Source organism: Chanos chanos, chromosome 15, assembly GCF_902362185.1.
Source record: "Chanos chanos chromosome 15, fChaCha1.1, whole genome shotgun sequence".
Classification (NCBI taxonomy): Eukaryota; Metazoa; Chordata; class Actinopteri; order Gonorynchiformes; family Chanidae; genus Chanos; species Chanos chanos.
In genome coordinates, this window is record NC_044509.1 from 7,250,909 (window position 1) to 7,267,446 (window position 16,538).

Sequence of the window (16,538 nt, forward strand, 5' to 3'; positions counted from 1 at the left end):
TGTGTATACGTGCATGTGTGAGTGCGCATGTGTGTTTGTGTGTGTCCGTGTTAGTTTGAAGTCTTCAATTTATTCACATCCTCATGAACGCAGAAGATACTTAAACACATCTCGCCATGTGTGTATTACATTCTCTCTCTCTCTCTCTCTCTCTCTCTCTCTCTCTTGCTCTCTCTCTCTCTATCTCTTGCTCTCTCTGTCAAAAAAAAGAAAGAAAAAAACTGAGCACAGTGCGACCCGGGCCACCCCGCCTCGCTTGTGTATTAGCCATACATTTCATTTGCTTGACATATTCCGGGCATAAAACTGCGAGACAGGCTCAGGTGAACTATCATTCTCTCTGGGTGAAAATAAAGCATGGCCTGTGCCTTGATCTATGGGCTATAAAATGAAGTCCGTCCTTCAGTGGCTCCACTATTCAGAATGTGTCCTGCCTCTGTGCATACACAGCCAAAGGAGACCGGGGGAAATTGAATTGTTTTGAGTGCATCATTGATCTAGATTACCTCTCTCATATTTACTTAAGAAACTGTGATTGTGTGACGAATATTCCAGTTACATTTAGAGATCTTTTTCTTTATTAAAATGAAAATAAACAGTGAGATTTACCATTTTTACATGCTCAGTATTGTTTTGTGTTGGTCATTCAAGAGAGAAGAGCAGTTCTCGGTGTAGATGATTTTATGGCAGAATTTTACAATCAATTTTGCTGTCGTCTGGCACAAGGTTTCTTTTCTTTTCTTTTTTTTTTTTTAGGATGATCAATGAAACATCCGCATTCATGGGTCTACCACAGCATGTGAACAAAGCACTGATTATACCCATAACAACAGCACCACCACCACCGCCAACAGCAACAACAACAACAACAACAACAACAACAACAACAACATAATAACAAGAGCAAGAACAAGGACAAAAACATAAAAAAAGATAAATAATAGATAAAATAAATACACAAAAGTAAATAAGTAAATAAATAAATACTCTTTATGTGCTAGACTGACTGCCCTCTTAGCCCTCCAGAGATCAAAATGTTTTCTAAAACTCTTACAAATCAAATGTTAATGATATAATTCACTCAAAATCAGTCTGACCAGATCAGCATCCAAATAATGGGTCACAATGTTAGGTCATACGTCCAAACAAACTGTTTTCCATGGAATCAAGTAAAACTGCCTTCACAGGACCCTCTGGATTTGGCAAGATGAAAATAAATAAATAAATAAATATATGTATATATATATATATATATATATATATATATATATATATATATATATATATATATATATATATATATAAATAAATAAAAAGACTGGTACCGTCCAACCCAAAATTAGTTCCTATGGAGCTTATACATTACTTTAACTGCAATGTCCCAGCACCTCGCTCCAAACAACCCACATCAATAAATTTAATTCTACTTCGGGCTATAACGTAAACTGGTCCAAGTCCAGAGTAACCTCACTCCCCAGGTTTAACTGGAATGCTCTGGTCTGAGAGCCACCTGTCAGATGGGCTGCATGACCTGGACCTCTTCATCTCCTCTAACCCTGATGAATTGTGGGACCTCAATATGGATCCATTGCTCAGTCTAGTAATGCAACAGTTAGACAGTCAAAACAGGGTTACCATTTCTCTTGAGGATCATGCAGCTGCAGTCATGATCTCCAAATTAACAAATTATTCACTGTGCTCCCAACTCCAGCTTCGGTGCACCATCAAGCTGGTCTAGGGGTGATGCAGGGGTGGGGGGTGTACCTCTCCACTTTCCTCTCTGTTGCACCTCACATAAACTCCAAAATTTACTTCAGTGACTAAATCAAGACAAGACCTATTTTGCATGGCTTGAAGCCAACAAGACAAGATACATTTTTCATGGCTTGAAGCCAAACAATTAACCTGCTCTCCACTATGTTTTTTAAAAGACAATCCTTTCATCAGTAAATCCATTAAAATTTTTAAATGCCTCAATAACCCCTGCGTTTCCTCAACATTAGAAGGTTGGCATAAAATTAATCAGTTACTGAAGTATGAAATGTCTCCCCACCTAAAATCATCAATTTGGCATAGCTCAGAACTTTACCAATCTTAACAAACGAATTTTCCTCACAGCTTTCGATTTCCAGAGGTCCTGTTCAGCTTGGACGACTTACATTCAAAGGAAACTCACATCTTTCAATCAGCTTTTTCTGAGAATGTTCACTCTTCAAACACCCAAAGATTTCAAAATAGTCAATTATGACAGTCTTCTAAAATTAAAATAAATCTCCTAAAATGATCCCCACTTTTACAAAAACTTTTTAAATCTCTTTTTCCCCTGTAGCAGGGCCATGGAGCATCTGTTGCTCCTTTTTAATGGTGGTGTGCTGGTGTTGGGGGGAGGGAGAGACAGTGTTGTCGTGTTCTAGCAACTCTGGAGTAACTTGGGGTTGAGTGTCTTGTTCAAGGACTCAACAGTAGCAGCCAGAAGACAACCAGAAGCCCCTCAGTGGATAAGTCAACGTTCCCAGGTGTTCCACCCGGGATTCGAACCCCTAGAGCTGGGGCACCTTCGATTCTGCCTGAAATTATTTTCAAAATATATTCCATGTTAACCATTCTGTTATGACACACAACAGTGCGGTGATGATAACTGGCCAAAAATCTCTGATGATGTTCAACCCAAAATCTACATCAATGCTTTTAAATTCTTCAAGACACAAAAACACGACCGATTAATTACCAGGCTCCCAACTGAATGCATTATATCTAAAGGATGCTGTATTTAATGGGCCACACAATCTCTAAGATATAACTACTAAAGTGCTTAACAATCAATAGACAACATGTGTACATCTGATTTGGAACTGCACAGTGTTAAAGAAGGAACAAAATGACTTCTGTTGTCTTTGCCTTCATGGGACATTTCTGAAGAGAGTGTAAAATGCCTTGTCTGAGACGTTACTGGATATGAGGAGACCATATATTGAGTGGAGAATGTGATTCTTCTCAAATGGAAAAAAATGTAAATAATTAATCAGTTACATAATAGCTTTCTCTTATGGTAGACCATATATTTTCACACTTGCGACTGTCATGTGTCTTATGATAATGCTGTGATGACGATATTAATGATAAAGATACAGACATCTTTTCATAACTTAAGGCTTTAAGTTACATTTAATAGTTACATTTTAAGCCTAAATTATGTGACCATTTACTGTGGATGTGGAATTTATTTTCTGTAGGGTAAATGATGTCAGTCGTTTAATTATAGTTTATACCGCGCTGCCTTTCCTCATCTGACTGTGACCTAGAATTCACCGTGACTCTGAACCGAAATTCTGGACAGGCGTCTGCCAAAGCCGGAGGAGAACACACCACGCCGGTTCAGCCTTAGGGTCTCTTCACAAATCTCGAAGCAAGGATAAAGCGAGCTCTCATTCAACTCCTTTTTAAAACTGTTTTTGTCCTGTTTTATCTGACGTCATATTAACTGTCGTTACCTAACAAATAGATCTTAAGAGCGAATGGTTGTGGTTTATGATTTGTATGTTCTATTACGCGTCATGAACTTTCTGACAGAACCGTGGGTCTAACAATCCAGTCATGATTGTACCAGTAAAATCGGCACTGTGTAACGTGACATTTTCCTGGAGCGTGCTTAACTTAAAATTCTGTTTCGCACAGTGTATTCATGCCAACTATGACAGCAGGCCTATAAGAGCCACTAACCCAGATTACGGTGAATGTCTGAATGTTATTCTGGGAAAAACCTTCTGCAACTGCCGGCTAAATGTTCTTTGCTTCATGCACACACACACACACACACACACACACACACACACACATATATATATATGTGTGTGTGTGTGGATAAAACAGAGCAAACTGGGAATATTACAGCCTATACTGTACCTTCTTAGTGACTTAGTGAGACTATTTTGATATTGCATTCATACAGTCACCCTGTCGCCTTCGTCCGTTCTTTGGAAACTTGTCCTCTGGCTATTGGTATCAGTAACGAACAGGACCGTGGCCGGTTTGGTCCTATGAAGCAAAAAAAAAAAAAAAAAGATAGAAAGGAAGAAAGAAAGAAAAAAAATCCGCTATCTCTCGGTTCCCAGCTCCACAGATTGCTCCCTCTGCGCTGCCTATGCGCGATAATATCTCCTGGGGAGTGCCTATCGCAAGACTTTATATTATAATCATTAGTGATCTTTGCCCTCTCACCCATAGTGAGGAATAATCGCATGGATGCATTAATCTAAAGGGAGATTCTGCCTTAGTTTTCTTCTCCCCGTAAAACAATGTAGGCTAAGGAGCCACTATTTCACATTAATTTAGCAATGCTTAGTTACACTTTGAGTTTACACAAACTCTCACTCACTCTCTCTCTCTCTCTCGCTCTCTCTGTCCCCCCCCCCCCCCCCCCCCCACCCCCGTCCTTTTCGCTCTCACTTACTCTCAGTTTTCCTTAATTACGTGTATTCACTGCTGCATGTGTATGTGTTTGCACCATTAATAAGTGTTTTTATTTACTGTTGGTTCCAAATGATCATTATGGTCATTAAGTCAAACGGACGCTAGCAGACCATCACTTCAACGTTGCAACCCGCGTTGCGCACACAATTACCCAGACTAGGGCCTCAATACACTAAGTTTTCACAAACTTTATTAAAACAAAGCTAATTTCCCTCCTAACGAAGATTTGGTCATATCAGCAATCTGATTTATTTTTGATCAATTTAATCGAAATGCAGTTTTGCTCCAATAATTTGATTGATTTCCTGCTTTTACACAACAGCTACAGGCGGACCGGTATAACGGCTTTTGAATATTTTATTTTTGAAATCAGCATTCCGATTAGCATCAGTTTTCGGTCCCCTAAACGAAGCCTTTTGACGTTTGTAAACATTGAAAATATCAAGAAGAAAAAGGTCATGACTAATCACCAAATAATTTCTCTGTGGTCTTTTGCCAAACAGGCTTAATTTAAGTTGAAGCAGTCGTATTTGGGAATTATTAAAATCTACTCAGTAACATTCAAATCACTTTTGATTTACCATTATGAAAATACAAATTGTGTTTAAAGTACTCTCTCAATACAGATTAGCACGAGTCGAATATGTTTTACTGAAAGGAGAACCTAGCCGAATGATGAAAAAATCCCCAAGTCACTATTACACTTAGCTAGTCCTTCTACATTGCATGTGTGAAACAACTATTCTGGGTGTTTACTCACACGAGTTTCCTTAACCGGACTAACGGACTTGGTCCCAATAGACTATATCAATGCCCCATTACAGCAAAAATGGTAGTTACTATCACGGAAAACTGACAAATACTACAAATATCTTTCGTGTCATTCAAAACGTAAAATTTCTTCTAAACATTCGCGTCTTATAAACAGTAAACAGTTAAACAGCATGTCAAACCACAACCCAAAAGGTGGTGGTGGTGAAAGATTGGGGGGAGACCAATCTATTTTGCTTCCCAGTCTACAAAAGCTCGTACAATCTAAAGGGTATAGCATTGTCACTTAGGATTCGAGGCCCTGATTGGTTTTGGGCCAAAGTGACGTCAGTCAGTGGAGGAGAGGGTTGTCTCGCCCGTTTTGAGATACATGCTTATTACTGAGGCTTGGCTACGAAGTGTGCCCAGCGCAGATCGAAACAAGTGCTAGAAGTAGGCTATTCTGGAATATTCATATTTTACAGTGAAATGAGTTATCTTCCTTTATCAGCAGCGGAAAGGAACGCATTATAGAGGGAGAAACATGCAAAATTTCGTAACTTAAATCGTGGGGACGATGGTGATATTGTGTTCCTCTGCCAACTCCAGACGACTGTGGTAGTCCGTGTGAAACTGTGACGCTTAGTTTGTATATTTAAGGCTGTAGGTTATTTGTATTTTATGATTTAATTTATTTCATCCGTCTACTGCACAGTTTTGTCTCAACAAATGAATGAATGAGCTTGCATTAACGCTGAAGAAGAAACGGGATTGTTCATCAGATAATGAGCTTAGTTTATGCGATAATTGAAGATTGCAGAAGAATTTTGATATACTCAGATCTTGGAGTACCTACTTTTACAACAAAAATACACAGGGGCCTTGAGGCTAAACTCTTCTGGCATTAAGGACGGATCCCCAAGCGAAGGAGTCGCTGGAATTATCCAAAAATGGTTCACTGTGCCGGATGCGAAAGGCCCATTTTGGACAGATTTCTCCTCAACGTTTTGGACAGAGCGTGGCATGCAAAGTGTGTGCAATGTTGCGAGTGCAAATGTAACTTAACAGAAAAATGCTTTTCAAGAGAAGGGAGACTCTACTGCAAAAATGACTTTTTTAGGTAAGCGACTGAGTCTTCAATTCACACTAGCATGATCAATAAAAGTTGGTGTATATTTGCTTGCATTTGTGGTGAATCTATAACAAATCACAATAACAGTAAAATTTTGACATCTCTGCAGGCGTCCTTTTTTTTAAACACAGGCATACTTGGTTGTAGTCTGGCAAATTATCATTTATTAATTACTTTTGAAATTTATTTGCATTAACCTTTTGAACAAATATGGTTCTATACCCTCTGTTGTTCAAAAGCACGCGGGGAAACTCGAGGCAGGTTTGCTGGTGATATGCAAAAGAACTGATAAATTAAAGACACTTATCACCGTGTTCCGAGACAGATTGAAGGAATAGTTCTCTTTGTTTACATGGTATGGCTGTCAGGCAAACCGCGGGATAAGAATTATGCCAGCTCGTGACGGAAGTGTCCCCCGCCTTACCCCAATCTCTCTGCTCACAGCCGTTTGTTTGCCAAAGTGAGAATGAAATGTGATAAGGGGATTTGAATAATAAATCAGCTTGAAGGAGAAACCCGCCGACAGCGCAATCACTGACTTGCAGTCAACATGCATTTGTAAACTATTTCGACAAACATCAATTTACATAAATGCAGTTGTACAATGAGGGATGTGTGTTATCTCCAGTTGCCTTTTTTATTACAGTTGAGCATAAAAACAACTGAACAAATGAACAGGATATCCAAATAATAGTACCACTGAATTCAACATTTGAGCATCGCTCTACTAAAAATAAATAACCTCATTGTGAAAAGTCCTTTTTTTGTGCTACATTCAGCGAATAGAGTGACATTATGATTATGTCAGCTTTTTATTAATAATGCTCTATATCTCTTCTGTGTCTTCAGATCCCCTCGCTAACAGGGGTTCTTTTCTTCTTTTTTCCCCCTTTTTGTTACGCAGTAAATAATGATGAGCCTCTGGGCAATATTTTTTGGAGGGGGGGGGGTGTCTTTTATAAATAATTTTGTCTTATAGATTTTTTCCAATCTTCAAATGCATTATGATTTGTCCTGGGAGATTAATGGTGTTTCAGGTAATATCTTAATCTCACATCTTCGGTCTGTTCCTCAATTTTATTGTGTGCTTGCATAGGCGTTACGGCACCAAGTGTGGAGGCTGTGCCCAGGGGATCTCACCTAATGATCTGGTTCGGAGAGCACGAAGCAAAGTCTTTCACTTGAACTGCTTCACCTGTGTTATGTGTAACAAGCAGCTCTCCACCGGAGAGGAACTCTACATCATAGACGAATATAAATTCGTTTGTAAAGAGGATTACCTAAACGGTAGCAACGTAAAAGACACGAATCTTCTCTCAGGTAAGGTGTCAACAAAACATAAAATTAAATATAATAGTTATTTTAAAAATGGACGAGGCTTAAAACAAATTTATTTAAGTGACCAAAATAATTACGCTAACATGATATACAAAGTTATACTATGCTGACATTATAACGGATACAACGACGACACTTTCACACAACATTTTGATTGGCTGCTATAGACTACATTAAGCAATAACTACGTAATAACAGTCAGTAACAATGTAACAGCCACAATATAAATGTTATTATGTGCTTATAACGAAAAATAACTACGCTACATTATTCACTTATTCCTCCTCCAAGTTACATCTCAACTAGTCCCACACTAGTGCTCCCACTTCCACTACCGCTACTACAAATAATAATAATAATAATAATAATAATAATAATAATAATGATAATAATAATAATAATAATATCAATAATAATAAATGTGTTTAAATCCTTCTACAGTCACTACTTGTAGCGACCCAAGCCTTTCCCCTGATTCTCAAGATCCGCAAGATGACGGGAAAGATTCAGAAATGGGCCACCTTTCGGACAAAGAAACGTGCAATAACGAGAATGACGAGCAAAACCTAGGAGGAAAACGACGAGGACCGCGCACAACTATCAAAGCCAAACAACTGGAGACCCTCAAAGCCGCTTTTGCGGCCACCCCTAAACCAACTAGACATATACGGGAGCAGCTCGCTCAAGAGACTGGCCTCAACATGAGAGTTATCCAGGCAAGTCCGTGAAATCATTGGGAAGGTTTTAAAAATCTGTTATGGTAACAGAAAGGTTTTATGCGTACACACACACACACACACACACACACACACACACATATATATATATATACACACACACACATCTGAGCTGTCTATGTATATTTGACAGCTCAATTTTTTCTTTTCTTTTTCTCTTTTTTTGTCTTGCTGTGAGGGTTACGAGAGCTCTAAATGGCACATAACAAGAATATGAATCTAAGGGTATTATTGTGAACTGGGTCATCTCCCTGTTCTTTTAGAGTGGGCTAGTGCTGCTCATTTATTGTTAGTCGTGTTGCTTGGTAGAGCCTCGCTCTCGAGAGGCGAGAGAAAAAAAATGACCTTGACTCACTAATGCTGATTGCGGATTGATAGTGGATAACACATGTTATCGTGGTTATTCATTTGAACGCTGCACCCTGATAAAGCACGACTCGAGTGAATAGTGAGTTAAAGAATTGCTGAAAATGAAAAGAGATCAAAGAGACAGCGATAATGAGAGGTTATCTGCCAGGGCAAAACAATAGATAATAAATATCATAATTTCAGTCCAGGATCATCCTGAGTTCGCTTTTTGTGGCCTGGTCGAGATGGGTCAGCTAGTAGCTAGTAATGCAGGATCAAGCAACGCCATTATTATTATTATTATTGTTATTATTATTATTATTACCATCATTTTTATTATTATAATTTATTATTATTATTATTATTATTATTATTATTATTATTATTACTATTATTATTATTGTTGTCATTAGTGTTGCTGGTGTTTGCATTGCTGTTTTTAAATTACGTTAAAGTTTAAGAGTACGTTAATAACCTACATATATAGATTGAGAAGACGATACGTATTCGGTTGTGATCTGTTACTTATCAAACATCATTTCATATTCTCCGCTGCTTTTTTAACAGGTGTGGTTCCAGAACCGACGATCCAAAGAGCGACGAATGAAACAGCTGAGTGCTCTTGGTGCTAGAAGGCATGCTTTTTTCCGCAGCCCGAGACGAATGAGAACGCTAGGCGATCGACTGGAACCAGGGGAACTCATGCCGAACGGACATTTCTCCTACTACGGGGGTAAGACTTCACACGTTTGAATTTTTACGTTCAGGTACTTCCTCAGATAGTGGGGTCATTACTGTGCGAGAACTTTTTTTTCCCATTAAATTCTGTGGTGAATTATCGAACACACTGATATGTCCGAAAATGAAAATCAGTCTTGGGATAATCTGTAAATAAATTAACCAGGAAAAGCAGTCGAAACTGATTTAAGCATCAACGCCTTAAACCATTACAACTGATTTTTATCAGTATTCACTGGCAACATGTAGGAGGAAAAGACAAACATGTAATCAATACTGTTAACTAGATCGCTCGCCAAAATGCTTAATATTCCTTTTAACATTAGCGACGTTTTGTTTTGGCAAATTATTCTCAGTTGTGAAGTTTTTATGAACTGGTTTAATCCAGGTTTACGCTAAAGCAATAGGGATTTTGTGAAATTAAAAGTGCACCTAAAATACATCTTAATACAACATCACATTATGCCTTAGTATCAAATCATTTTTTTCTCTCAGTAATTAGCTTACCTTAATTTACCTTAGCACCCTAGCTTTATATGACCTGAAATGCACTTTAACTTTTTTTTCCCCCATATTTTCTGTAGATTATCAAGGGGAATACTACGGTCCAGGTAGCAATTATGACTACTTCCCCCAAGGTCCTCCATCCTCCCAGGCTCAGACACCAGGAGACCTGGGCTTTGTGCCCTCATCTGGCCCAGCGGGAACCCCTTTAGGCACCATGGACCACCATCATCCCGGACACCACCCATCCAGTGAGGTTCAGTGCTTCAGTGAGATAATATCTCACCACCCGGGAGACTCACCGAGCCCAGAGCCCAGTGGACCAGGGTCCATACACAGCATCTCTGCAGACATGTGTGGCTCCAGCACGCCCTTTACTTCCCTGACACTAAACGGGAATGCATACAGTAACCAACTGTCTCATCCATCCTCAGAAATGAGTGAAGGCACTGTTTGGTAGCCAAGGGACTTCAGTGGACAATGTGGGAAGAAACTGACAGAGTGCAGATGATAAGAACCAAGGAGCGCTCCGTCCATTTGTGTATAAAATCAAGAATATTTCAATGAATTTCTTAATCTCTGTATGTATTTACTTGTTTGTCTATCTATTTATTTATCTATCTATTTATTTTCTATATTTATTAAATGCAGCAAATACAAAAAGAACATTGTATCCATCATTTTGATTGTTTTATCAATAATATATATTTATGTAAACTAGGAACTGAATGTCAAACATTGCGACTTTACAAGAGTCTTGCAAGATTGTCATAGTCAATGTGTGATGGTCACTTCACGGTTTCGGTCCTGACAGAAGTGGTGTGTGTGTGTGATGTTTGCTGCTGAAGATGTGAAATATTGGAGGTACTCATGTTTGTGGCACCTAGAGTGTCTGTCAGACACAACTTACCTGAGAACTCCTCAAAACCTCCTTGCCTTTCCGGGCTTTGCCGTTCTGACACTTGAACCCAGTTTCACGCCAAATTCTTTTTTCTGATTGCTCGGATAGGTGTTGTGATGTTCTACTTTTGATTTAAGAGTTCCGCCAAATCGTACAGAGTTAGCCTTTAAAAGGAAAACTTAAATAAGTTACAAACCCTTTTATTTGATGTAAGATCACTTGAATAATGAAGTCTACCTTCTAAAATGATTTCAGCTATGGTCTGTTTTGGAACAAAGAGCAGTCAATTGTTTACGAGTACTTTTCAGGGGTTTGCATATCAACATTGCTAAAAAAAAAAAAAAAAAAAAAAAAAAAAGAAAGAAAGAAAAAGAAAAAAAACGACCTCCTGATATGGATGGAGAAGGTTTTTCAAGCAAGCAACCAAACTTTTTTATTTATCACTTTATCAGTTATATGGGTTGTGACTCACTGTGCCAGTTAATATGATATTGTGTTTACACAAAGAATAAAAAAAAAATACAGAAAAAGATTTGCCAAATGAAAATTTAGTAGACAGTGTTCTCTACTAATTAATTGTATTTCTTTAGTTAGCTGCATGGCAATGACCAGAATTTATTTATTTATTTATTTATTTATCTATTTGTTTGTTTATTTATTTATGAAAATTTGGTTGCAGTGCTCAGTTGTAGCTGTCCATTTATTTATAATTTTTTTTTGAAAGCATATGGCTTTTTTTCTAGACATCAGACCAATTAAATATGAGTTGTCAAATGTGTTCTAAGCAACTGTTATTGTATGTTTCATATGGTAATATCACTCTCAGCTTCTTCGTTGTCACAAGAGCTTATGTGTTTCCAGTACATATTACACCATCTATCATGTTCAAACACCTGAATAAAATAAAGGATAATAAAAAAGAAAAAAACCTTAAAGGTAATTAAAATGTCCAATCCGACTTTGTAATCTACAGAGCCTAAATTTCCACGGCATAAAACCATAATCCCACTTGTAAGTAAATAATTTCGCTAAGATCACATATAGTTCTCACGTAGTCTGCATCAAGAAAATGTAAATACATATAAATACATAGACATAAATACAAATACCGTACGTAAATACAAATACATATAATTTTTTTATAACTAACTAAAGTATCACAGGTAGCAATACTGTACTGCAACTCAAGTATTCTAACTGATTTTATCGTCTGAATTTTACAGTTTAAGGAGCATACCGATATGAAATAACAGATGCATGAACCGATACACCATTGTTAGCAAGAACCTTTCGGCTTATAAAACTGGTCTATTTTGAAGGAGTGGAGATTATGAACATGGCTTTTAGTCATATTCTGATTAGGCTACTTTTTAATGATGACGCGGTAAATCATTCAAGTCATTTTCATCGGATCTCTTTTCGTGCATTCATACATGCATACTGCCTGACTGCTCCAAAATCAGGGACACGTGTTTAGATACATAATTCATCCCAGATATGTAATGTACAGAAAATTACACTTTGATTTTACACGTGATCTTTTATTTATTAGACATAAAGGAAGTATTTCACTGACACACGTGTGTATGCGGAATACTTATATATGATTTGTATGTCATGTTCAAAGCCACAAGCTTTTGACACAGTATACAGATCAAAGAATGTACGCAGCGTTCTCACACGTCGCGTGTTGATGACGCAACAAGACCAACCTATGCAGCGTGGGCAAAAATGTCTGCCTCTATATCTAAGCAGCTCGAGGATTTGTTAAATCCACTGCCAAACTTCGTGGACCCTGAGGACGATCAAGATGAAGGTATTTGTAACGCTCCACGACGTCTTACTTATAATCTGTACACGTTTCTCCTAACAATATTGTTTTGGCTGTTATATAGACGAACGAGAGTTGCCGACTTCGAGTTCCACATTGACACGCTGTGACTGCCTTGCTAGTCGTTCAGAGACCAATCATTAATTTTATGCAGAGCTGTTTGACGCTAGTTGTATTTTTGATTCCAAACTATTGTTGTACATGTAACCAAAAATATACATATATACATACATATATACACCGGTCCATGTACGATATAAAATATTTCTCCGTGTCGGTCACTCGGGTGGCTAAGTAAAACTGCACTGGGAAACTTCTGTAAAGTGAAATTCCGGAACGTTTGATCTTTGTTTTTAACTCTGCCGTAAGTAAGGATCACTTTTTTTTATTTTGAATTAAGAGTGTAGAGTTCAGTGGAGTTCAACGCTAATCTAACCCTTGTACGATAAACCAACCCCGCACCGGCTCTACCGTTGTCTGTTGAAAGACGTTGTGTAGTGTACTGTCACGTGTTCTTTCAAACGTAGAGATGGCTGAAAGGTTTGATATTAGGTCCATTTTCAATGGCCCATTCACCACATATATCTTTCCATAGGCACGCAGACTACGCAAGTGCGTTTGAAATAAGCATATTGAGAGAGGCTGTTTGACATAACTGACATAGAAAAAATGTTTAAAAAGTGCATTTTTCTGTTTCTCTTGATGGCATTTCAAAAACTGAATATTTCAAACTTGCTGTGTGGTAAATGTAACCTAAAAGTATCAAATCCTCTTGACCTTACAGAAACTAAAGCCAGGGTGATAGAGAAATTTGACGAGGGAGATGATGATGATGATGAACCGGTTCCCGCTGGGTTTCGGAAGCGTGCTGTCGCACCTTTGGCGGACACAGACAGAAGATACCGCGGCAAGGCCACATCACGCAAAGAGCTTAGGAGGGAGATGGAGGGATCTGGTGAGTAAACGAATATCAAATGTGATTTCAGATTCATAAATACGGTATGTAACACAAAACAAAACAAAACAACATCCTGCTGTGTGGTGTTAAATGTTTCCAACAAAATCTCTAAACAAAACAAAGAGAAAATATTTGGTATTGAAATTTGTTGGAACATGTTCAAATGTATTAAGAATTGATTAACCCTGATATTTTCATACACTTCTCTTTATTCATTTTCACAAGCATTGCTGCAGAATAAAACCATGTTTATCCCTTGGCAGATGATGATGATGATGAGGAGGAGGAGGAGGAGGATGACGATGAAGAGGAGGGAGAAGACGGAGGGGAAGAAAATGGAGCGATGGAAGATGAGGACGTGGGGAGCGAGGAGGAAGAGGACGAGGGTGACGATGAAGATGAGGACGAGGAAGCTGAGAGCGTCGACGGTGACGATGACAGCTCTCAGCTAAGGGCAATCGTCTCAAAGATGAAGAAGACAGACATTAACTTCCCCACCGTGACTGATTTTCACAAGCTAACAGAGGGAATGGATGACCTGGGAGAGAGTGAAGAGGAAGGGACTGGAGAGAGCGAGGATGAGGAAGGGGAAAGTGAAGAGGGCTCAGACGAAGAGGGGGAAGATGAGGAAGAGGAGGAGGAGGATATGGAGGAGGAGGTGGGAGACACTGGAGCTGTAAAGACCTTCTCCAAAGAAAAAGTGGACGAGGAGGTCGAAAAGGGAAAAGCTGTGCAGAATCAACTCAGTATGAAGCTTGTTTGTTAACTTATATACGTAATTTTTAAGAATGAAAGTCACATTGTAATTTCAACTTATTTTGGTTTCACATATACAAGTTAAATAGTTTTGCAACATATGTGGGGTTTTATTTTTTTTTTTGTGTGTCCTCCTCAGACTTAATGTGGCTTTGTTTACAGTGTTACTGTAATAATTCTTCTATAATTACTTATTGTTTATTGAAGAACTCATATTTTTTCCCTTACAATTTCTGCAGCTCTGTGGGACCAGCTTCTGGAAGGACGAATCAAATTACAGAAAGCCCTGGTGACAGCCAATCAACTCCCACAGTCAAACACATTCCCAGAATTCAAGAGCAGAGGTGGCGCCGAGTACGCTGGAGCACTGAAGAATAGTGAGTACATTCAATGATTTTGTTCTCAGGAGTTATTCGACACGACAACCTCTTTCTTTAAATCTATTTTTTAATAATTTTTTTAGACATCATCCGTCTCTGCATTTTGTAAGTAGAGATGTATTACCGTTATTTTCCTCAGGCTTATTTTTGAGAAAGCAAACACGGAATTTGCATTCTGTAAACAGTTCAGAAATATCGAAATATTTAAATGTAATAATCAAAAATTCTTCATCATTTTTAGGAATGCAGTTGTAGAAATCCAAATCTGTCCTTTCAGTTGTGCCACAAACAATTTGCTCTGTCTTGATATCATTTCCCTAAGTTTGTTGTGCCTACGGTGTATGTTTACTTATTTCTGTTACCCTATTCCTCTCTCTCAGTACATTTCTACTGTAGATTTCCTATTCAGCTATGGGGTCCCTGGTTGCTCAAAAATCATGGGGGGATTAAAAAGAAATCCTCAAATTTCTGTCTTTTATTGTTTAAACCTGACCATTCTGATGTGATTCTGTAAAATACACCCCCCCCCTTCCTCCCCCCTCCAGGCACTACAGTACCCCACCATCAAGAAAATCGACGGCAGTTTTATAATCAACGACCACAGTAATAGGATTCTTCTGGCCACGGGCAATTAATACATTTTTTTTCTTTTTTTTTTTCTTTTTCTTTTTTTGTCGCTTTCTTTTCTCCAGCAGCGGATCTGTGAGCTTTTGAGAGAGTAGCTGCCTTCTCATTTGCATATTTATTGCATTGGTCTAAAAGCAGGCGGGTGATTGATGTCGGGGCCGTCCTCCTGAATTCTTAGCAGCCCATTACTATGATACGGAAGGAGGAGGTTTTTGCTAGGCCAGTGTACTTTTGATTAGAGCTGAAGATGACAGGCTTTGGAAGCAGCCCCCCCACCCCCACCCATCCTCCACCACCGCTCAATCACCACCACCACCACCACCAACCAACCAACCAACCAAGCACTACCCCCTCTCTCATTTTTCCCAAACTATGAATTAGAGGGTAGTTCCGAAGAGCTGGTGTGTGTGTGTGTGTGTGTGTGTGTGTGTGTGTGTGTGTGGGGCGGGGGGGGGGGATGGGGGGGTATAAGAGGTGATTTAATAAACGTTGACATGTGGACAAACAGGAGCGAGGCGGCTGATTTGCTTGAGAAGGTTTTAATATGACACGCTTGGCTGAATTAATTGTTAAAGAGGTAGAACGAGAGAGGAGGACTACGTAGGCAAGACCAGATTTAGCCCCCGTTTTTAAAAGATGAGGTGGCGAGAGCTCAGCTCTTTTTTTTTTTTCCCTTTACTTTTAAATGCTGAAAAGGCGCGCTCCTCGGTTCGAAATTTGTGGCATCTGTTTTTTGGCGTTCGAGTCCCTGCGCAACGCGCTGTGTGGTGTTCTGCATTTGAAGGGAGTGTGGGGGGGGGAGCACAAACATATCTGATGTTCTTATGTCTCTGACAACAAACGCGTTATGAGACTATGGAGGATAACGGTGGAAAACATGAGAGTGATACGTGTTTTATGGATATGAGCTCTCGTTGTCAGATATATGCCATATTTTTCACTCTTGCCTTGTTCATATCATTTAACAGGGCTGAGATATTTCAGCTGTTCTGTTTTTAGTTATTTCTTCATTATGTTTTGTAGTAACAGGGGCCAGAATTGGGTCATATTCACCATGTATAGATAAGA

General features: G+C 38.8%; 2 protein-coding genes across 2 annotated transcripts in view; both read left to right on the top strand.

The window, feature by feature from the left end:
- Positions 1-6,170: 6,170 nt before the first annotated feature.
- Positions 6,171-10,477, top strand: lhx1b (LIM homeobox 1b). The gene is made up of 5 exons (XM_030793046.1): positions 6,171-6,340; positions 7,449-7,672; positions 8,132-8,406; positions 9,343-9,508; positions 10,098-10,477. Exons 1-5 carry the CDS (start codon positions 6,171-6,173, stop codon positions 10,475-10,477), a joined length of 1,215 nt encoding a protein of 404 aa, XP_030648906.1.
- Positions 10,478-12,649: 2,172 nt separating this feature from the next.
- aatf (apoptosis antagonizing transcription factor) overlaps positions 12,650-16,538 on the top strand; it is a 14,693-nt gene continuing 10,804 nt past the window's right edge. Inside the window, exons 1-4 of the mRNA XM_030792734.1 lie at positions 12,650-12,734; positions 13,534-13,704; positions 13,971-14,453; positions 14,703-14,840. Coding sequence (XP_030648594.1) covers positions 12,650-12,734; positions 13,534-13,704; positions 13,971-14,453; positions 14,703-14,840 — 877 coding nt within the window. The remainder of the gene's footprint in view (positions 12,735-13,533; positions 13,705-13,970; positions 14,454-14,702; positions 14,841-16,538) is intronic.

Excerpts from the sequence above, each read along its gene's own strand:
- lhx1b (XM_030793046.1), top strand. The coding sequence starts at position 6,171 with ATGGTTCACTGTGCCGGATGCGAAAGGCCCATTTTGGACAGATTTCTC. Across the intron at positions 7,673-8,131 it reads AGACACGAATCTTCTCTCAG|TCACTACTTGTAGCGACCCA; the intron begins GTAAGGTGTCAA and ends ATCCTTCTACAG. Across the intron at positions 9,509-10,097 it reads ACATTTCTCCTACTACGGGG|ATTATCAAGGGGAATACTAC; the intron begins GTAAGACTTCAC and ends TATTTTCTGTAG.